Source organism: Melozone crissalis, unplaced genomic scaffold (genome assembly GCF_028551555.1).
Source record: "Melozone crissalis strain CALT ecotype California unplaced genomic scaffold, PUWL_Pcris_2 ptg000027l_1, whole genome shotgun sequence".
Lineage (NCBI taxonomy): Eukaryota > Metazoa > Chordata > Aves > Passeriformes > Passerellidae > Melozone > Melozone crissalis.
In genome coordinates, this window is record NW_026535805.1 from 20,297,134 (window position 1) to 20,321,746 (window position 24,613).

Sequence of the window (24,613 nt, forward strand, 5' to 3'; positions counted from 1 at the left end):
ACTTCATTGTGTCATGCTAAAGATCCACTGTGCATTGGGAGAAATGCTGTCATGTTTCCTGACTTATAGAATCTATCCATTTTATCTGTCAGATGAGAACTGTGGCTTCTATTATAGACAATGTCTGGGACTGAGATAGGATTTTCCAAACTGCCGCATAAGAGATATCAACTTATATAATTTCTAGGTCTTTGAGAGGTAAGGAGTTACTCAAGAAAAAGATTTGAATGTTTTAAAATAATTATTTCTATTGCTTTATATGTAAACATCTAGCTAAATGGATAAGCAAACAAGTGGCATATATCTTAAGGAAAGTTTTTGCTCTTAATGGAAATTAACAAAAGAAACACTAAATTTACATCAGTTTACATGAATTACCAATAAAATTTGTCTGAAATTAAAAATATAGTGAATTAACATTGATGCCTTGTGAAGGCTGACCTAGAACAGAGGCTAGACAGCATTAAAGTCTTCGCTGAAGTCAATGAATTGGTATCTTATATTGCCTCATTGGTAACAAGCTTTAATAAACAGCACTATGGTGTTTTGAATGTGCTTTCAAATTTCATAACTATCTCTTACTTTGGCTTTGAATGGTAGAAATAGAACAAACTCAGATACTGAGCTTTTAAATCAGATATTAAGCTGATATCATTGTAAAATTTTCTTTAATTAAGAAAGTTATTATGAACTTCAGAAAATATTTGTTTGGAAAAGCTATAGCAGTACGAAATAATGTATGTTTGAATGAAAAATACTTCATTATATACTTCAATTGAGCTATTATTTAAGCTGGAGGATTTCTTGGAAAAGTGTATCCTAAATCAGAAGCAAAATCTTTAGTTCATACCATTAAAGTAGAAAACATCAAAACTACCAAGCAACAGAGTCAATTTATTGGGTTGGAGTTTTTTGCTGCTTAAGAGAATGTTACAGTAGTTAAAGGACCAAAGGAAAATATGTACTGATGAGGGAGGAAAGTCCTCTCAAAATCCTTCAGGGAGCAGAAAGGTATCTTTAACTGAGAAGCAAACCAGTTGTCCACTTTGCAGTTATTGTGAAGATCTATGTCTTCACAATAACAGATCCAGCAGACTTCTAGGCCAAGAGGCAACAGCCTAGAATGTTTTCCAAAATGGAATACTTTGAATATTATGCGTCTTTCCTTCATTTGGGCTATGTAGCTGTAGTGTACCAAGATTCCTAAATGGTCTGCTTTAATCCTGTGTAAGGATACTTTCTTCAATTTATGTTAACCTGTAGATGCCACTGATATTTTCCAATGTATTGGAATGTACTTTTTTCATATACTGCATTAATATTTCCTTCCTTTTATTCTTGCGGGAGAATGGATTGTAGTGATGGTAGTACACATAAAATAATTACCAGATTTTAAAAATATAAACAGGTATTTGAAAGTGGTGTATCTTTGGGGCAGGGACTGCCTCTAATTGAATGTTTATAAAGTGCCTAATATAATCAAGCCAGGAGCTGGTTGGCTGCTATGTGGGTGATGTGGTGGCTGAAGACCTTTTTGGGCACAGTGTTCATGTAATGATAGACTTTTCAATTATCAGAGAAGTAAGGAGATAGGTCAGCAGAACTGCAGCCTTAGACTTACAGAGGGCAGACTTTGGCCTGTTCAGGAGTACATTTGACAGAGACCCTTGGGAGGCAGTCCTGAAGGGCAGTGGGGTCCAGGAAGGCTGGATGTTCTTCAAGGACAAAATCTTAAAGGTTCAGGAGCAAATTGCCCCCATGTGCTGAAAGATGAGCCTGACTGAAATGGGCCTGACTGAACAGAGACACTAGTCTGGAATTCAGGGGATAAAAGAGAGTTTATGACCAATGGAAGAAAGGGCTGGCAATATCAGGAAGACTAGAAGGTTGTCATAATGTTATGCAGGGAGAAAATTAGAAGTTCCAAAACCCAAGTAAAATTTATTCTGGCTACTGCCATAAAATATAATAAAAAATATTTCTAAAACTATATCAGAAGCAAAAGGAGGGCTAAGGAGAATCTATCTCCAGTCTTTTACTGTTTGTAGGGGGAAGTATAAGACAAAGGATGAAGACAAGGCTGAGGTACTTAATGCATCCTTTGCTCCCATCTTTAGTTATTTAGTAAAACCTGTTATTCTCAGAATACCCTGTGTACCCCTGAGCTGTAGATAGGGATGGGGAGTAGGATGAAGCCACCATAATCCAAGGAGAAATGGTCAGGTACCTCTGTCCTGCTGCTCCGCTTGGACAGAGATAAGTCTATAGCATCAGATGGGATCCATCCGAAAGTTCTTCCTAGGAGTATTTGGACAGCCATTTCCACTTACACGACATACTCTGCATGCTTAGAAATAGGGTTTCTTATAGTCTGGGACAGCTTCTACAGTCTAGAAATACTGTTCCTGGGAGCGGGTACAATTTGTTAAAAATTAAGAAGCGGTGATTTCTGTCAATGATTAATTTTTATATCACTTAATTAATTTTGCATGTATTAATAATTAATTTTACTAATTTGTAATAATTCATTAAATTTTATATAAATATTTATTCATGCTTGTATGCATGACATAACTGTTGCACTGAAATTTGCCAGTGTTGGTGATAATTTCCCTATTAGTTCAGTTAGCTATTATTTACGTGTATGACAAGTTAGTAGTGAATAAATCTATATGATAGAACCCCAAAACTTTCTCTTCCAACCACTCTTCCATGAAACTGAATAATGCCTGTTACTCTCTAACAGAGTATTTTCCTACCTGAAACTTGTACCAGTCTTTAAAATTGTATCTGGGTGATTCTCTTTGCTAAAGAAGCCTTAGAACATCCATCCACAAAAGCATAATTTGGAATAGCCAGCCTCTTTGCTGGAATATAACGTGACCATGCTGCATTGTTGGGCTTCCTGTCCACACATTATTATGTTCAGAGACAATGTGAAATTAAGAGCAGCCTGATGCCTACAGCAGGGACTGTTGTAGAAAATAAGCAATATGGAGTTCAGTCTGTATATTCATTTAGCAGTACTCCTTTAACTTGGATGAGGTTGATGAATAGTACCTTTATACCTTGGACTTTCTGTTGTATAGCAGTAGGTTCAGTATGTGGTTCACAAGAATGCCAAGAGGCATGAAAGGAGATTATTTATTAATTGATTTTTAGAATTGTCTCTGTCCATTCACACGACCAATCTGCCCTGCCCTTGGTTTGGATATCTAGCTCTGATTTTTAACACTCAGCAGGCATGTGATAAGCAGCAGAAGCAGGTTGGGGTACAATGCATTTGCTTAAAGAGATGGAAAAACTGACATTGCTCTTTTGTGAAAATACTACTTCATTCCCTATGAAATGGCATTCCTGTGCTCTGATAAAACTCAGCACAGGAAATACTGAATCATAGAATTGTAGAATCACGGAATCGTGGTTTGGGTTGCAAAGGGGCTTTAAAGATCACCTAGCTTCAACACTTCTGCAATAAGTAGAGATATCTTTGATCCTAATACTTCCACTTGAAGAGGCAGTTCTTGAAGAAGTTACTAATAACTCCTCTTCAAATTTTGTTGTTCTTTGCTACAATTTTTTTCTAAATGCTTACACTTTGTTATGGTGTCTCAAATCACATATTTAAATATGTCTCTGTTTGTAAAACATAGTAATGATTATGAGCTTATCTTTTTCAGTTCTGTCCCAATGCAATGATGTACAAGTCTATGTAACTGGGCAGAATACTGGAGTATTAGACCGATATATAAGACCATACCAAATCTGACAACTGCTGACAAATTTATCCAGCTTCATAATTTCAGAAACACCTTTATAAATACATGGATTTTGCAAGGAAAAAAAAACGTATTTCAAATGTCTCATTTTTAATTACAAGAAAGAATGCAAAGCACTTGCTTTTAGTAAAATTAAAGGAGAAGAAACAAGAGGTTTTTATGAAATGTCTTAGTGTCATAAGATTAGAAGCATGACACTGAAAGCTAAGAGAAACATCTAAGTAGGCTAGACAAAACCTTTTTTTTCCCCCTAGAATGTTTTTCTTTTGAAAAAGCCTACAAGGTTTGTTTGTTGGGTTTTTTTTTTCTATAAACATTTGCTTCATTGTACTGATTCTCAGAATAGTAGGAATTGTCAGTTGAATGAATAAAATTATCATTAAATAAATGAGTACAAACATACAAACACCAATTGTTGCACTAGAATGCATCTGTTGTCAACCTTTGCAGGTTGTCTTGCAGTTGGATAGTTCTATTGGCCCCAAGTGGTACTTACTGAACATTTATTTTTCATTTGTTTGGACCACGCCAGTATTATACAGGCAGCATGAGGGAATAATGAGCTGCATTCTTTGGGTTACTGAAGAGTCAGCACAAATTGTGGGAACAAATAACAATCAGACAAGGCAGTGTTTTATAACATCAGGACTGCAATCCATCTTTGGGATCTTTCTAAGCTGGGCTAATAAAGGCCCACTTACAATTCCCAACAGAGTATAGTTTAATTAAATTTGTCCATTAGAGGACTCCTCCCCCTCCCTTTACATTTTAGAAATTAATTCTGCTTTGCCTGTTGTTCTTTTTGCATCACAGATGCACTGAACCTTCGTAACCGACAGGTCCTCTGCACCACACTGAAAGTCATCCAGCACCTGGTGGTGTCAGCTGAAATGGTGGGGGAGGCCTTGGTGCCCTATTATCGGCAAATTCTCCCAGTCCTAAACATCTTTAAGCACATGAATGGTGAGTTATGCTAACAGACACTGTGTCTTTCAACTCCTAAGGCAAAAAGGGGCTTGAGGCAGGGTTAATTAACAATGTAGTTAAGATTTATTACTGTATATAAACTCAAATCCATTTGGAGCTCTAAATAATGTAAACTCCCCCTCTTACTATTCCCTAAGGATGCACTGAAATTAACAATTTCATTTATTACTCCTTGCACGTACAGTTTATTTAACACAGTACAGAAGCAGTGAAGCAGTTCTATAATCTTCCAATAATTAAATTGTAAACTTTGTAACAGTCTTTTGAATACATTAATAAATTGCAAAGCTTTTTTCCTCCCTCCAACACGTTAGTTTAGTCCAGCTGTTTTATTCAATTCTGTGCTCTCCACAAGCAATTTGCTGCTACCAGAAGGTTTAGGGAAGATTAAAAACAAAAGTAGAGATCAAACTAATTAATTTGAGGGTCGAGAAAACTCCATGTCATAGAAGAATTTCAAGTTAGATGATATTGAGCAAAACAGTGAAGTTTGCAGATATTGCTGCACGCTTAGCAGGTTTCATTATGGAGATATTTAGAACTAATTTGTGTCTACAGTTAAGTATGTGTTTTCTTTGTAGTGCAGATCCCATCAGTTTCAGTCTTTAATGACTGGTACTGTGAGTTCTACATACTGTGAGTACATTTATACCACAGGCATCAGCTGAAATCAACATGATGTATATTGCTTTTGCCAAATTAATTTTTTTAAATTTTCTTTGGTAGTAAATCTATCTTTATTTATTTTCAATTATCTACAAAGTTACTGACTTTAAAATTCCTATTATTGACTTGTGGCCACATAGATGAAAAGAAACTAATTCTTCACAAGCTTTCAAAGGAGGGTTTTCATTAAATTCATGGCATTTTAATAGTTCTCTGCAGGACTCCTTCCTATTATACTTTCTGTTTGCATTACTACAGAATATAATACCTTATACTCACTCTTTAGCAATTATAAGATTCAAATCAGATTGAAAAATGCCTGTTCAGAGACTGACGTGAAGACACAAATTAAATTTACATTTTAGATCTCTTTAAATACATATACGTCTCTGACTTTGCTTAGTGAGAAACATTCAGTAACATGGAATTTCACAAATGCAAGTTATTTCTGATGACAGTTGTGGCTTTCCAGAAGTCATGGGATGAAAGGTTATGAGTGAAATCTGTTGGCTGAACTTAAGCAGTTTCAGTAGGGCTCCTTTTGAATTGGAAGATTTCCCCCAAACAGATCTAATTTCAGTATCTGGCACAAAACAAGACCGTAAAAATGACTCTCATTGATTAATGAATATACCACACATGCTTTTTTTCCAAATTTCTGCCTGAAGTAGCCCATAAATTCTCTTGACTGGGCTTTTCTACAGTGATTTCAGATGAATAATAGGGAAAGCTCATGTGTAGCCAGGTACATACCTTGGCAAGGCATTAAACACAATCTAAATATATCTTCAGTTCTGATTGTATTGTGAACAAAATAAAACTTATTTTCAACATATTTGTATGAGATCTGTGCTCTGTGAATTTGTGCCTATATAAAACTACACTAAATCATGATATTTGATATTAAAGAACTAAAACCCCAAAAATAAATGAAAAGTAATAGTTGAAAATTAGCTGATTTTATTAAGTCATTACTTTTTTAGAAACAAAAATTTCGAAACTTTAGTATTTCCAGGAATGAAATAGATGCTATTTGCGAGGCCAGTCATGTGAAACTGTTCAACTTCTTCAGTACTCATATGAGGATGATAGGGAATACCTCTGTCTCCTGCTTCCACAAGAAGATTATGTTTCATTCCTGCTTCCCTGGTGGTTGGCAGAAAATACAGGGTTCTTTCCTCCTCTGTCTGTCTAACATAGGCTGATAGGCAGCTGAGGTTCAGGTGTTTTCTCCCAGTTATAAGGAAATTGCAGAGACTGATCTGGACTATTTTCTTCACTGTTTATTTTTACAGGTGAAAGATGTGGTAAGTGAAGTGTTCTTCTTTCTGATTTTCTGTATAGCTTGTGAAAGTAAGAACTGTGCTGCATCTTCCTGCATTTGTTTGATTTGCAGTCTATTAAGTCAGACATTGTGGAAGTTTGTCCAGAATTAAGTTAACTGGAGGAAGCCATGTTTTAGTCATTGCCACCTCACTAAATCAGTATCTAGTTGATGAAAGGAACTCTTTCCCAAATTCAGCATCTGTGAATACCACTCTCAGTATGTGTGATGTGAAGCTCTGAAACTCCCAAGCCAAAATCTTTAGATACAAAAAGTTTCCATGCGTTAGGCAGAGGCTCAGAAATGTCATAAAAAGAGTATGTTGCTTGTTTATTAAAACACGTGTTGTTATTGCTATTGGTAATTTTTGTAAATTATAAAAAAGGAGAGCATTGATGAAAAACAAATTAGGATTTTTAATCATTGAAAGCATATAAAATGTGTTCACCCATCTGAGCCACAAGATACAGGTTTAAAATAAACCAATGCAATCTAAGTTATCAATGCCAGGGGCAGGATCCAAGCCTACTGAGACAGTCTGTGTGAAAGCCAGAGGAGAGGGTTCCTTTAACTTCTGAAGAGTCTTGTTAGTGAGCAAGGGACTTTTTGGTGCACAAAGCATATTTGGTGTGTCTGAATTTGTGCCCTCTCTGGAACTTAGGCCCTGACTTTGAATAGATGTTTCTTTTCCCTCGAGTTCCCGAGTGCCCAGTTGCAGAGCATTAAGGCATGAAAGATCAGAGTTTTGCTGGTGATGTCACTCATGTCTTTATTGGTGGAGACAGGGAGAGCACCCTCACCATCTGGCCAGAGTGCACTCTGAAAGAGGGTTGACGCTTTCTGCTTTAACTCTTAGCCAGAGCCATAAGGCTGGCAGGAGAGCAAGAGAAGGGAACAGGGGTATATTCCAGTGATTGAGGAATAGTGCTGTGACACAGGAGCTGTTTGCCTATTTTCTTGAGACCAGGAGGAGACTAACAGTCTCCAAGCAAGCTTCCCAACATAGGGATTATTATATAAATTTGCTGCTATATTAGATAAGGAACTAAAACTGTCATAATAGTGCTTATTAAGTCTTATTATATACTCTGTAATGCCACTGTAGTTAAATGTGTAAAGTAAATGTATTCTTATAAAACTCATTTAAATCTTGTGAAGAGGGAAAGATAATTCTGTATAGACTCAAGTGGAAGTATTCTTTTGCATCACAAAACCCTATCTTTTGTGTATCTTATTTTCTAAGCTGTCTTTCATAAATCTGTGAATTTTCTGGAGTAAATACAATTTAAAAACAAATACGAATAATGTAAGCTTGTTCTTTTATGAAAGCAGACATAAGAGAAAATAAAAGAAAAAAGGAGAGAAAGGAGCCTTCAGAGCCTGGAATATGCTATTAGGGTGCATTTATGTCAGAATGATGTCTGAAACAGAAGCCAATTCATTAAAAGGATTCGACTTTTAGGAACAGTAAAAGTGTCCTGTTTGATTTACCTGACTGGTAAATGAAAGTTTCATATATTTAGTTTAACAACTATTTTCATGTTACCAATTTATATTATATGGAGCAAGAACAGTTCTGCATATAAAATAAGGTTAGATGAAACAAAATATTATTAGGGTTTATAGGCCTCAAAGAGAGAAGGGTGGGTTGCCACTGCATTGTGGAAGGTACCTCTCCAGCATGGTAATTTCATCTGCGACTTGTTACAGTCACTGTGAGGTAAACAGTAAAGTAGGGCAGCCTGAAGTTTCTCTTGGCTGCAATAAAATTGCCTTGACACTATCAATAACTTAAAGCTCATGTGAACTTTGGACAGTCTCTACCTATGTAGCCAGTCCTTGAAAATGAAATTTTAGAGCTATGACTGAGAATACCTGATGCAGCTGTATTGCAGCATTCAACCAAGTGTGAAGCCACAAAGCAGAATTATACTGCATGCTTTACAGCACCTGAACTTCACTTGGGAAAAAACACTCTCTTGTCTGAAAGGTACTTCACATACTTGGGAGAACTCTATTTTGCAAAATGCAGTAATATTGCACAGACTCCAAAGGAAGAAGCAGGACCTAAGTGTTAAATGGCAAAAGCAAAAGACTGTGCCTAGATATACAAGTCCTCCTGTGTTGGAGTTCAAGTGTTTTCAGAACTGCCTGTGTATTCCAGAGGCAGTGATGCTCCTCCAAGTGGTTCATAGTTATTAGTGAGAAGCAGCAATTATCTTTTAATGTGATTGAATAAGCTCTAAAGAAAAATCTCTTGCCCAGAAGATTTCAACTGTTTGCTTCTTCCTCTGGAAAATACAAAGGTCCTTTCAAATGTCAGTCTTCTTCTAAAATACTTTGCATCTTGCCAACTCTGTGTTCAGAAATCTTAATCTTTCAGAATAAGAAAAATCCACAAACAAAAAAAACCCAGACGTCTTGAACATCAATATTTGCAAAGTAATGTATTTGAGGCTCTCTTAATTTCTCCTACAAACTCTGAGATTTCAGACTATTCTCAGACAACTTTTCTCAGAGTTCCAGTGCTACTAGCTTTAGCGTTTATTTTTTTTTTCTTTTAAACTAAAAATGGAGATTCCCAGAGAATTAGTTGATTCATGGTTGAAATTTGCATAAAAAACATTCAATGCTGTAAGATTATTGATGAAATAAACCATGCTTATATACTAGTAACATAAACTGTATTCTACAGTTTTCATATTGTTCTTATGCTTCATTTTGACACTTATTCTTCCTATTACTTTGCATATTTTGCAAGATTTTCATTATTTCTAAGCTTTCTTTGAAATCCATCAGTTATATTTCTGTAATTTGAGAACAAAGATTCTGATGTGGCTTTAAGGATACACGCTTCAAAGGAATAAGACCACCATGACAACACGGATCTAAGTGAAGAAACTAGTTTTGATATATTTTCTGGGGGTTTTTTTAATATATACCTTCAGTACAAGAGGATGCAGGATGTTCTGATTCATCAACATTTAATGAAAAATATTGTGATTTTCCCAAAATGGCATCTGCCAGTAAATCACCTTTTTAAGCAGATGAAGACAGATTGATTGCACTCCAAAAATGTTATTACCATACTGCTGAGAAGCAAAATATATTTTTGTCATTCCCAACTGTGATTCATGATATTATTTCAAGAGGCTTTCCGTGAATTACAGTTCTAAGGATATTTATTTAACAAATATTTTTCAATGTTTTTAAGAACATCAAAACATTTCTCATTGATGACATCCACTGATGGTCTTTTAATGGTATTTTTCAAAAATGTCTCAAGTTTTTTTGTCAAGACTCTCATCTTGAAAGTATAAGTCTCACAAAATAGGGTTTTGTGTTGTAATTCAGGAAGCAGGAAAGTGATCCTCAACCATTATCATCTGTTGTCTCACCTTTTTTTGCATTGATCAATCTCATTTTTTTCAATGACCACTATTGCATATAAAGCTACAAAAAAATCACTGGAACTCTGAAGCACAGAAATTGGGAGTTACCAAGATACACCTGTATTAGAGCATTTGTTGCTTTAGTATCTTCAATACAAACCATGTGACTTTAAGCTGATTATATAGTAAACTTCTAATGTGTAATCAATACTCTGCAAGGTATTTTTTAACACATTGAGGGAATCATTGCACTTAGATCATAATTGCTGGGCAATTTCTAATTACTGTCTCATTTCTTAGCTGAAAATACAGCACAAGTCTGCAAACTAGAACTGATTCTGCTTTGATTAAATTGAAGCTATTCACACTTAGCACTTTTAATGTGTTAATAGTGTAATTAATTCAGCATCTTGAATTTTTGATAAAAGAAAAATGAAAATCTTCCCATGTCAGAGGGCGATATATGACCTCCAATATTTCTTTTTACCTTTTCAGTTTTTTAAGGTTTTGGGTATTATGACTTGAGAAAATGAGTTTTCTGTTGAATGAGAAATGGGGTATGTATGAGTTAGAACTTCTGAATTCACAGAAAATTCATGGACAAGTAAAATATGGAAACATTAAATTCTTCCTGTGCTTCAGTAGAAACATCTGTAAGATGGATATAACCTGAAAGGGCTTGTAGGCTTCAATCAGCATTTTGTTTTGTATTTAGAGCTTTCACAAAGTACCAGAAGTATGGTATGTCAGTGAAACATAATTTTCATAGAGTTAAGGATTCATATCATGCTTTGCTCCAATACATTTGTAAGATTTGTGTTCCTTTGGGAAATAATTACCACGGAAATACCATGTTTGAGGAATATTTGGACATTCAGGGCTAGACTTGTGCAGTATTACAGTAGCATCTGTATGTCTGTTTATACTGGATGCTTATACCTGTCTTAATATCAGCAAGTGTGTATCTGGCCTCCAAATGGGACAAGGAAGTGTTTGAGTTCCCTGAGAAGTCCATAGAGGAAGGATGCTTTGAGCAAATCTAATGCATAGCCGTAGTACTAACATCAAAACACAATATGCATAGTTATTTTATTTATTTTGCTTGCAGCTTTATTTGTGGCTTGTTTGGCAGTGGGTTGGCTAAGAAGGCCAATGGCATCCTGGCCTGTATCAGCAATAGTGTGGCCAGCAGGATGAGGGAAGTGATTGTCCCTCTATACTCAGCACTGGTGAGGCCGCACTTCCAATCCTGTGGTCCTGTTTTGGGCCTCCCCCCTCCTTGTAAGAGGGACCTTGAGGTGCTGGAGTGTGTCCAGAGAAGGGCAATGAAACTGGGGAAGGTCTGGAGCACAAGTCCTTTTGCAGCTGAGGGAGCTGGAGGTGTTTAGCCTGGAGAAAAAAAGACTCAAAGGGGATTTCATTTGCTCTCTAGAACTGCCTGAATGGAGGCTGTAGCAGGGTGGGGGCTGATCACTTCTCCCAAGTAATAAGAAATAAAACAAGAGGAAATGTCCTCAGGTTGTGTCAGGAAAGGTTTAGGTTGTGCATTAGGAAGAGTTTCTTCATGGACAGGGTCGTCAAACATCGAAATAGACTGGAAGTGGTGGGGTCACCTACTCTGAAGCTGTTTAAAAGACTTGTAGATGTGGCACTTTGGGATATAATTTAGTGGTGAACTTGTCGGGGTTAAGTTCATGGTTTGACTTCATGATCTTAGAGGTCTTTTCCAACCTAAACAGTTCTATAGTTCCATGCTATTTTTAAAAAAATAAAATGCATGTACAGTTTTGCAAGCTGGAGCTAGAACCCACAGATCTCAACTGCTGTTTGACTTGTGTAACTGCTTCATCTGTAGTTTCTTCTTTGGGTAGGAGTTCTGAACTCTTTGCTGAACCTAAGTGAACCACACCATAAGGGATGGTGCAGGCTGGCACAGATTCATCCAGAAAACACTACCCGCAGAGTCAGCTAGTTTAGCACACCTCCCAGTTTGGTGGAATTGCATATCCATAGGTTCACAGTTCCCTAGCTGTCCTGGGTGGATCAGAACTTCACCTGCCATTCTGTAGCTCTGGATAAAGGCCTTTAGGTTTTGTAAGAGTAGAGTTCATCCATGTGCCTGAACTTCTCATTTTCAATTGAGTTGCTATAAGCAGCTCCCTATGGACTTCTTTGTCACTCTTTTCAGGCTTGATTCAGTTTGCAAAGAGTTGAGACCTACATTTGTTCTCTAGATATTAAGACTTTCTTTGGATCTGCCCCTTACAATGTAAATTGTTTTTGAAATTGTACCCCTTACAATTGTAAAATTTGACTACTGCCCCTCCGGCTAGGAGTTATTCCTTTCTGCTGGGTAATTAATTTCTATATTTTCACACAATTGGTTTGCAGTTGGTTGTTGGGATTGAGAAGTGATTTCGTTAGCTGGACTTTTGCTGTCAACTTCACGTAGAAGCACTTTCAGTGTATACACTAAGTAATTCTGAGAAAATATTTGTTTTCTGCATAATTCTTTTTTTATATATGTTTGCAAACAAATTTGTCTTGAGTTTGAGGAGACATGATTTGAGCTTGTCACATTTATTAAGGTGGCATTTTTTAATTTTAAATATATATCTGAAATCTGGGTTCACATAATTTTAAGTTGATTATGCTTGTTTATTGCAGATGTTTTTATTTGTGTGTTCAATTAGTTCTGAGAACTAATTATAACTGATGGAATTCAGTTTTCTGTTCTGAGAAAAATATTTCTGTGAAAGTCAGTGTGAGGATGCCAAAATTGAAGAAATGTGTTCTGCACCTGGCTTTCTGTTCTTATATTAATAAAATGAACCCTAAAACCAACAGGTAGTGGGGAGAGAGGCTTGGGAGAGAGGGAAGTCCTTGAATGGGTAACAATTTTCTTGTGGCATTTCTCTCTCTCCCTCAAGGAAAACAGATTAAAGCCCCATATAATGGAATGATACCGGTGGGAACATAAATATTGCAGTGTGATTAAACCACCAAAATACTCAGGTGATTAAAGTGCTTCAGGTCTTTCAGTTATTATTCTGTTATATCATTTCATCTCATTTCAAGATGTTGCTTTTTTCATAGTTTTTGAAGAACACTCTAGGCAACAAAATTGATTTTGTGAGGCCCATAGGGTTGGACTATTGATTTATTTTTTTATATTGCACATCCATCATCTTTGTTTTCAGACACTCCAGCAAAAATATGTTTTCTTGTTATAACATCATCTGGCTGTCCCAATACTGATGCAATTAGTGTATGGAAATCTTTGTGTCTTTGACAGGACTATACTAGCTGAGAGGTACCCTTTTGACTTTTCTTATTTGAGAATTAGGTGAAGTAGATCAGACATTTATGATCAGAGAATTTGCCCACTAATGTAATTCAAAACTCAGAAGTTTCAGCTAGGAGTTTTATTTTTTGGGGGGGAAAAAAAGTCAAACCTATCAACCAACCAAACCAATCCAAACAAAATCCAAAAGCAAATAAACAATCCCCAGAACACCTGATTTTATCTTGACTTTCCACCATGTTAGGCTCCCTGTTATTTTTTGCATTGAAAAGGTAATCCAAAATTCAGCAAATGTAAGAAATCCCAAAGATATTGTTCAACTCTCTCTCTTCTCACTTTGTTCTGGGTATTATGATACAGTTTCTAAGAAAAAGAATGTGTCACAGTACATAAGAAGAAATCAAATCAATATATAATTAGGGATGTTAATAATTTTTCAGATTTAGCAGTTGTTGAGCTACCCTCGAGCTCAGTTGACAAGTGACATGACAGTGATGGGGTTACTTGTGCCTACTTTCTGCCTTTGATTCACCAGGCCAGTGACCAGAAACCCATTTAGGGACGAATGAAATGGGAAAGGATTTTGGCCAATATACAAAGCAGAGGTTGTCAAATGGTACTGTAGTTCTTGTCTCAATGCAAAATGCCTTTTCTACTTCCATAATGCTGGGTATTGGTTAAGACATTGATATTCTGAAGTGATTTTCTATAGTGTCAACAGTAATTGTATACATTCTTTTTCACTCCCAACAAACCCTGTGTATTGATATGTTGTTTCTTGTTTTTTACTTAATGCTCAATTCTTAAAGACAGAAGCAGATGCATTTCTGATGCATTTGTATGGGGCTTTTTATTATGAATTAATAAGCAAGGTCCCTGACTAGGATTCTGAAGCTTAACAATAGTTTAACTACATAACAATGATGTGATTTTGAACTGAGCTAGGGATTGTGATTTAAAGTTAAATTTAGGTATAGTTCCTTATATTCAGTATATTCCTAAAAATTATTCCTTAAATTCCTTCTATTTCTCTTAGGAGTATGTTAAAGTATAAGGTAGTAAAAACAATGTTTGATCAATTTATTCTTTTATGTACTTTAAGAGAGCAGAAATTCTAATTAGACTTAAAAATTCTGAATATTTCTGTAGCTAGCAGAGTGTAAGGAAAAGCATAAAAATTTTAGCAAATAATTAAGGAATGAAACTGAATGCATGAAATGGAAATTTTTGTTTAAAGAATGTTCTCCTGCAAACCTCACCTTTGTGTCTGTCAGCCCTCCTTTCTCCTCCTAGCATTTTCCCACATTTTTTATTCCTTTCCTGATCTCATTGTATTTTATGTTAGCCCTACTTTTGAAGACTTTACTTTTAATTTTTTAATCTAATTTTGAGAATAGAAATTTTTTTGCATTTTGCTGGTTTACTATTATTGTCAGTGTCTTTGTGTAAGAAGGAAGAGTCCTTAAGCAAATGCCACCAAAAGAAGTGAGATAAATTTTAAGAATTAACTTGAGAATTATCTTTAAGCATTAACTACTGCTCAGCCAAAGCAAATAGGAGGGAGCATTAGAGAGAAAAGTAAGGTTTTTATTACATCTATCCAGTAAATTACATGTTTAATAAATCTAGCCTCACTGAGGAAAATACAATGCAAGAAAACAATATAGATCTCTTTGGAACTGAGAAAGGGAATTACCTAACCTTTCCATTGTAGAGGAAGTTCCTGAAATTACTGTAGCTAAAGGATATTTCTGTGATGTACATGAAGGTACTTCTGAGGATATTGTTTTCCTTGAGATGATTTTCCTTCTTGTTATCAGTTTAATACTTAGAAATTTCCATCTGTTCCTTGCCATTGTCTCAGAAGTTGTCCATCTGTGTGTTGTGATTTGATAAGCAAAGTGAATATACTTTTCAGCCATGCTGCCTGGACTGAGTGTACAGGATAGAAATGAAAGGAAAGAGGACATATACCAAGATACCTGATCTCTTTAGGTGGCTGTGTTTTGATTTGAGGAGAACCGAACACCAAGAAAAAAGCTTTACTGAAAATATAAGAGTGTGATGTTAAATGCTGATCTATACTTTAAACTATACATTATATACTGTATTCCTGACTAGCAATGGAAAGAGACAAAATGTATTCAGAAAGTTGGATGTGTGAAACTTTCTTCTTTGGAGCAACTGATTGCAAGGAGAGCCTGGAGAGGTTAGCTTTTTTAGGGGCAAAATTAGCTTTGGTGAGTACACTGTCTGACCATGGGCTAGATTTCAGAGAGAAGCAGACAGTCCCAGTAGATTAATCTATCACAAAAATGACAATTGCAAATAAAAACTAAACAGTGAAGAGATCATAACAGGAAAATCCTCAGAGATGCTCATGATTACAGCTTAGAAAAATAAATGTAAAGCATATGGATAATCTGAGTTGCAATTGCAGTCTCTGTAATAAAAACATTATGTGGTATGCTATTTGAGCAGCACCACAAATAGTTTTCACAGGCATTATGAAAAGGCAGTTTTCCTGTGGCACCAGAGACATGCTTGTTAGGCCCCAGAATCTCTTCTTGAAAGATTGTTTGTATTTTCTTTCCATTAAATGAACTCACACACAACTTATTTAACCACCTGCTAGTAACGCAAACAGTTTGATGGAATCAGACATGAATGATTTTGTTGCCTTGGAATATTTTTTTCTTTGATGTAAACAAACACCGTCATAGGGAAACTACTGTGTCATAAGCCCCTACCAGGAAGAGATCCAGCAAACTTAAAAGATCAGCAGAGGTTGGCATACACATATTTCTGTGGGAAAGGGAAAATCATGAACCTTCCATCTAAAATAATGCATGTGTAAGGATGGAACCAGAACACATGAAAAGTGTGTGTGTGTATGCAAATTTTATTTTTTCTAATGAAGGCAGATCCATAGTGAAGATTCTGTTAAATTGTTCCTGCAAGTTTAGTAATTCAAGGTTCTATTGAGGAGATGCAAAGAGTATTTCCTGTATTCTTGAAAACTAAAGAGACAATCTCCTCTACATATTTTTATTGAACTTACAGAAAATATTCTTGCTTCTGTGGCTGAAACTGGTAGGTAGTGAAGTGCCATTGTTTCTTATATCTTATCCTAGAAAAATCCCATGTAACTTAAAGTAGGACCAGAGACTTGTTTGTGGAGGCCAACTGCAAATCAAGAATTGTGTATGTGGCCTTGAAAAAAAAAACAACTCCTTTTTAATTAGGTTTCAAAATTACATAACTTGAATGGGATATATAGTGTAGGTGTATTGTACATTTAAGTATAAATAGTAGAATATATGATCATGCAAGAAGAATATTCCAAGCCTTTTGCCTTTTTTTTCCCCCAAAGGCTTTTCTTTTTGTAAAATAACAAAGTGAAAAAGTCTTTATATTTACATTATAATATTCTTAATCTAAGATATACAAAATACAGGTTGCTATTTTTTTTTATTCTGTCCTGATTTGATAAATAAAGATGAACCTAAATAATAATTCAGAGAGTCTGGAACTGTATTTTGTGGGAATCTGATTTTCACATTTGAAATGCTGGTAATTGAGAGAAACTTGCTAGACGCCCTTTTCCTTACTCTAGTTAGACACAAATGTTTTCTGCATTGCCTTCATAAAGCCATGTTCTTCAGTCTCTTCTTCACAGAAAAGGAAATTTAATTTTTGATCCTCAGAAGTGTGAAGCACATCTTCTTTCTATATAATACAAAAATTAGCATCTATTATTCTTACACTGTGAGATTTTACGCAGTACTCCAGCTTGGTTGTTTTGTGCATAGTTTCTCTACTGAAAACAAGTTGTGACCATTTGATTTTTTTCTCTGCAGTGTCTGGATTTGGGCTGCAGCAGAGACAATGGGGCTATATTCTTACTGCTAATTTGAAAAAAATAAGAAATAGTCAGTTCAAGCTCTGGTTCTCTGATCGTTACTTAACTGTTAGCAACGTGCCTGGCATGGATTTGGCCTGTGCTGAGTGACACAACGGAGATGCAATTTTTAACCTATGAAGCATACACAGGGTCATTCCTCCAGCAGATAGTGTGGACAAAACTTTTTGTGGCCTGAGTACTTTCTTCCCCTGGTAAAAGACATCTAGACACCTGGGCAATCTGAGTAGTTAAACAAACAATGGTCCTCAAATATCAACCTATCTTTAAGTTGTCTGTATACTGTTTGGCAATTAGAAAATATTTGTTAAATGGCTGGAATATATGCAGATTCTTCATTGATTTGTTCTGTTTATGGGTTTGCATTAATTAGAGACAGAAATTCAGACAGCAAATATATAAAAGTTGCATGTTAAAACACTTGATGGGGTATTTTGAAGAGTAAAGACAACTGTTATTCAGTTGAGAATCTGGATAATGCAATAAAAATACAACAAGCCTTTTTTTGTAATATTTAATCTTTAAAAAATATTAACATTGTTTTCCCTTTTTTATATTTGTGAACTTTTTACTTTTGATCTAGCAGAAGTACTTCTCATAACTGCAGAAGGAATATATTTGTTCTGCTTTGATGAGTGCCGTTAGATATACCAAGTATGTTATTCCGGGGCAGGATTCTGCACACATTTACTCTTCTATAGTTAATATTTCCCATGTTTTGTCCAGTGCAATTTTATGTCAACATTGGAAGAGAAAGGGTCCCCCCTTGTTACATTTTTTAGAATGACAAACAATATGCTGTTTATGTAGAGGAGCCATATAGAGGCAATGGCTCCACTTCCCATATCCTCGTTCACATTAAGGCAACTTTTTATAGTTATTGATCCCAGTGAAACAATTGCCAGGTGGAAACAGAGGATTTCATAAAGTCAAGGCCTGTTCAAAATCTTAATGAGAGCAGAATCTGATGCTAACCAAAATCAGAAGTGTTTAAGTGCAGAAACCCATGTTATCAGATGCAGTGACAATCACCATGCCACAAGTCATTTATCTGAACAGTAATTATGTTAGATATGCATATATTAATTATATATTATGCTTCCTTTTACATAAAATTTTCTTCACATTGGAAGTAATTGTAAGCATACATGTCTTAATTCCTGTTACTTTGATTTTTGTGTAACACCTGTCTCTGGCCAGGACAGGAACAAGCTGTACCTTTTCTACTGTATGTTTCTAAATAGAAATCCCATTTACTGCTGCTATATCATACTATAGCATTAAACTATAATTGCTTATCTTCCACAGTAGGTCTGCATGTGTTTTCAATATGAAGAAAAGTGAAATCTTATGAATTCATGAAAAATTATAGGCAAGCTTTTTAGCAATTTCAGCTCTGTACCTGGGTAACTTTCTGGTCTCAGAAATTTTTGTGGAATTTACCACTGGGTAACTTCACCGCTTTTCTTTCAAGAAGAGGCTTCCTTTGAAATTTAACTCAACCACAAATTTGTGACTTCCAACTGTGGTTTGGGGTAGACTGAAATTCAAACAGGAAATGGGAATGCTCTTAAAAATCCATCAAAACTGGGGGCTGAGGTGCAAAGCTTAGCATCTGGGTGAGAACATATGTGATGAACTGACATTGTGAAAATCAAGAGTCTTTCACAGAACTTATATAAAGTGTACAAATTCCAAATATTTAAGTTTATAAATTATGAGAAAATCTATAGTGACACATCTAGTTATTGTCAAATATCTTTAGAGAGGTGTTAATTTTATTTCAAGACCTTACTCAGTATGGAATTTATTTTAGTTCAAAAATTTACATAAATGGTAGCATTATTGTGGGGAAAATACTTTTAAGGAACTGCTAAGTTAGACAGGGAATGACCTTTGTGTTTCAGTGCAGGAAATAAAAAAATAATTTCAATAATAGAGTCTCCTATTCCAAAAGTAAAAGCATGATTTATGTCCACATCTTTTCATATTTTTTAAAATTTTTTTCTAATAAATTACTCTGCTCTGAAGGAAAAAAATGGAGATTAATTTCAATTAATAATAAAATTTCATTTTTTCTGTTATAGATCTAATGTAGATCTAACCTATGTCTATAAGGACAACTAGAAGTGTATTGATCTGGAAGGGTAAAAATTTACTTTAACTTGGATGTTTTCTATACTTCCACTTTGTTCTCGTCAGGATTTATGTTCTTTCACTCTTGAGGACTTGCAGGGATATCTCAAATTTTTCCTCCTTTCTTCTATGAGGAACACATTGTAAACTCCAGATTTCCTGCTTTAGATATGAGAATATATTAAAATCAGGAACATTTTATAATATTTAATTAAAAATCAAAGAATTTTTACTTATTATGCTGTTTCTATAAACACTGCTATTTTGTAAACTTTATGGAATTTTACTTACTGAAAAAAACTATTTGTAGAGCTTCTTTGGTTCAGTTTAAATAGCAGCTTTGTTACAGAGTAGAATAATATGTTAGGTCTGTGGTATTTTTTTTCTTTTTAATTCATGACTGTTTGAGTCATTGTTTAAAATCTAGTACTGCTTGCAATGTCATCCAGGAAAGAATGTGACAAACAATTCCCTACTGTTGTGCGATAAACTTATTTTTTTATTTATATATCCTTAGTACTTGTTGATTTTTCTTTATATATTTTCCATTTTATTTGCAAATGCTTTTGTAGAAAATCAAAATAAATAAATAGTTATTGATGTTGAGCAAAAATGTATGTTTAATAATCTTTATAATTTATATGCTGGTATGTATGTATTTATTTATTTATTTACAGAAAATTCTAAATACATGTAAGCAAACCCTAAAGAGATTATTCTATTTTTTTATTCTTATGTTACTGTTAATTTTCCTTTTTTCAACACTTTTAATTGTGGTGTGAAATCTCCTCATCTGCTGCAGCAACATTGGAAGATGAATTACAATGGTACTTTAGCCTTCCATAACGAATTTTCATTTGTGCACAGATTTTTTTAGCTTTTATTTTAGATTTTAGGTGTTTACTGGAGTGGAAAACTGTTTCCACCACAATACATATCTGTACTTTATTCTTTAGAGATGAACAGCAGGGATTAAAATTAAACTGGTGATAAGATTTTACATGATTAATTGCAGAAGAAGATTAGAGCCTCGATAAACTAATTACCAGAGAAGCTCCTGAGTGTGCTATTTTACTATGCAGGCTCTGATAAATAAGAAGTGATTGGAGAGGAATAGCGATGTCAGATTTCACAGTAACTGAGTTTACATTTTTGCCTTAATTTTCAAAGCATTCTTTATTACCTTTTCTTGCTCCTCGCCTTACATTCCTGTTAGTTACTCCTGCCCCCAGTGATTAAGCACTGTCTAATAATTGGGATTGGTTGACACTAGGAAAATATCCAAGACTGATTCTGTGGACATTAATTGCATGTATGCCTATGCCTGTGTATGTTTACTTACACATATACGGATAGATGCACACACACACTTATATTAATGAGTATGCACAGATGCTGCCCTTCTCTTCTGGAAGAAATTTCTTACTTTTAGCTTGTAAAAGTACTGAAGAACTTGCTTATCCAGAGTCTATGCCATATGTCCTTTGAAGAGGGCTTGTTGATGCCAGTTGTGAAGTAGAAAAGATAGTACTGCAGTGTTGTTTCTGAGCTACCAACAGTTTTCCACATATTTTGGGGGCTGATGGTGTCAAAAACAGAGTGACAAAAACGTTGTGACAATACCAAGTATCTTGGTAATTCCTTGTGTTAATATAGCCATCTCCTCCAGGATACAGATCATAAAAATTAGAATGAATTTCTATATGATAACATAGATATTACATGAGAATCTCTTTATTATACGGATCTTTGACAATTGTGTAGCAGATACTGTAAATCTAAGCCACCAGATTCTTTAGTCTTCCAGGTGCCCATTTTTCAAAGTGCTGGTTTGTTATGATATGCTGTATATTGGAAGGAAGAATGATACCTCTCAAGTACTGAGTCCTCCAAAGCTACCTAGACTGAAATCCACCTGACTGTTGCACCATATTTATATCTATTTTAGCCCTTCTTAAGTGTCTGCAATGTTTTCTTTTATAAGTTGTATCTTTGTAAAGTATCTACTTCTAGGTTCAGATTTTAGCAGAGAATTCTAGGATTACCTACTGCAGAGAATATTAAAACCTTTATACACAAAGAGAAATTGCTCTAGAATCCAGTTGCTCAGTCATACATGTCTTTCAGGCATCTGAAGCCATTATTAATTGACCTCAGTAGCTTCATTAAAAAGAGATAGAACAACTTTCATTTGTGTATCAGTACAGATGGTGATAGCCCCAGAACTGTTGCTTGGAGCCAGAGATCACAAGCTGTTTAAACCAGAGCATATCCCTCCATATACTTCCCACTGATCATGGGCCATTAACAGTACTAAGTTCCAGTGGGAAAGTGGGCTCATCGAGAACTCTGCTTGGCTGCTTTAGGGCAGAGCCTGTGTTATGCAGTTTACTGCACTAATTATATACTCTTGATGAGCTCATTAGAGGACAATAAAGGAAAATGAAAACAGTTTGCAATATGTGTGGTCAAATTAGCCACACAGAGAAATTACAGTCAGTACTTAAATGCTGTATAGCAAGTATCCATTAAAAAAAATGTAGACACTCGTGTATGTACACTGTAATGATGCCTAAACTAATTTTCTTTAATGTGTTTATTTTTCAAATTGGGAATTGGATCCTGTTTCTATCTGATTAGAATGCAAAGGAAAGATTTAAATGAGGCAGACAACAGGATATTTATAGCCATGTTTTCATGGAAGTTTTTAATTATGCAGATCTGAGGTGATGGTCAACTTGCAATGTTTTAGGGCTCAAATCTTATCTCCAGTTAAGAAAGAGACTATTTTTAAATTGATAGACCGCTTAAGACTGTCAATTTAAGACTATCCATTTGAGACTATCTGTTTAAGTCTCCATTTAGGACTGTTCTATATGCAGTTGGGTGAAAATAAATTGCTTTTAAGTGCAGTTCATGGTAATTTGAAGAAAAAACATTTTAAAGATTTATTTCATAAACACTTTCTGTGTACACATATGTACACTAATTCATGTACAAAGTATCAGAATGGATAGAAGCTGATGGTGGTACTTAATTGCAAAGGATCTTTCTTCTCTGTGGGTGTAAAAAGGTTTATATGTGCAAGTTATAAACAGGAAAAGTACAGTAGAGGTGGACCTGTTTTATAGCTGCAGCCAAATCTGATCAAGATGGTTCTACAGAAGACAAATGAGGGACCTTCCCCCAAACTGCTCAAAAGTTGATCTGCTTGAATGTGTTCCTTGCCCAAGCCTGTGAAATACCTCAGAATTTTAATATTTCTATTTAACCTGGCTCATTCTAACAGAAGTTAGTTAAGTAAGGATTGCAGGTCCTTTGGGGGACTTGATGGGGGAACTACTTTCAGTGAGGATTAGTTACTTAATGGATATAATGGACATCTGTGAGCCTGCAGTTTATCTGTCAGGCTCAGCTTACCCAAAATGGGGCATGCCATTAATGCATAAATTGCTCGGAATTACATTGTCGGGGGCAAACCAGATTCCTGGTGCTTTGACAAATTGAAATTATTTTGTAGAAAGTTTTCAACAAAACCTGTGGGAAATTTCAGCTCCTTTGCAAGTCTAAATTTGTAAAAGAGCCTTCATGTGCTTAGACCAGAGATTTTATAAATCCTTGCTATCTTGAAATTTCTTTTCTATTTGGTTTATTGTAGCTTTTCCACTACAGTTGTTTTCTCTGTTTTTGATTGATCTCCTGTAATGAAATTCTCTCAGCATAAGCTGGAAATATCACATACCTATGGAGTCCAGATGAAGCTGCAAATTTGGTGTCTTTATTGATATAGGCCTGTTTGATTAAGGAAATAACCTAATAGGCCCCCAAAATGCTTTTTTTCATGCTATTCTTTCTGCACTAATCCAGTGATGTGAAAATCTGGTATGAATTTGTATCAAGAATTCTCATATATTTGTAGATTTTTTCATTGTCTGACCATTCACTCTGTAGCTGTAATATTGGCACTAAAGTAATGCTTAAACAATTTGTGTTTTTCAAATAAGCTCTCTCACTTCATTTCTTCTTAGAAAAGAAATTTGACTGAATTTCATATTAGAAGAGCTAATTCTTGCAAATAAATGTAAAGAATATATAAAGAGTATATATCATTTTTATGATGCCTAATGTAAAATAAAAATCTCAGTGGATGCTTTAAGGAGAATTTATTTTCTGAACTTAAATATATCTTGAGATATAACTGTTGAACAAAGTAAGCAATTATATTTTTTTATTGCCATGAACACAAAATTATGTCAGTGAGAGAACACCGAATTGCATGCTGGGTGGAAACTGACTGGATGCTTTAATCCTTGTTATAACCAGAGGCTCGATCTGGTTTTGGAGGGTTGTTGTTGGGGCTTTTTTGTCACATAAATTAAGATTGATTCAAAATAATTTTCTTTGCTTATCATTACTTCTAATACTGAAAATTTCTCCAAAGCAAAAAAAAATCTGATAGAAAAGCATAAGAAAATAGTCAGAAGTAAAACTATTGGGCATGTAGTCACTGCTAGATGAGTGGAATGGGAACTAAAATTCTCATTTGCATAAACAGGTGCAGAAGTCCATTAGTCTTAAGGTTCAGAAAAGTACATGAATGAACTTTTTCCATTGTATAGTGTACAAAGCATGTCTCTGTGATCAAAGCTATGTAACAGTAACTCTGTTTATGCAAACAAAAATAATAGAGATCAACCTAAGCAGATTCTGTGTTGCCAGAACAATCCCTATTCTTTAACTAATATATAAATTTTACATGCAATATATAGATCTAAATAAGAATGTCTCTGTTTTCCTTGGTTTTTTATATTACCAATCTAAGAATTTCTAAAGCAAAAATAATAGAAAATCTTCTTTAAAATGCTTTGTGAGCAAAAATGATATAGTAAATTTTTGTTAAGGTGCACATTTTTAAGGTAATGTATGTGTAGTTTGTTATTTGCACTTCAATAAAATATATTTTATTTTATTATTATATTATTAGGCAATAATATTTATTGTGTTATTATCATAATTTGATCAAGCATTAATTTTAAAACTTTAAGTTTTCCAGTGTATGGAGTATGGTAATTTTTCAGGGTACATTGTAACTTGTGGAATAGG

General features: G+C 34.9%; 1 protein-coding gene across 4 annotated transcripts in view; it reads left to right on the forward strand.

The window, feature by feature from the left end:
• Positions 1 to 24,613, forward strand: part of PACRG (parkin coregulated) — a 211,416-nt gene that overhangs the window by 112,161 nt on the left and 74,642 nt on the right. For 3 of the 4 annotated variants that reach the window (XM_054279632.1, XM_054279630.1, XM_054279631.1), the window contains exon 5: positions 4,593 to 4,742. The exons of the other annotated variant lie outside the window; for it this stretch is intronic. In XM_054279632.1, the coding sequence (XP_054135607.1) occupies positions 4,593 to 4,742 (150 nt within the window). The remainder of the gene's footprint in view (positions 1 to 4,592; positions 4,743 to 24,613) is intronic. 4 annotated transcript variants of the gene reach the window in all.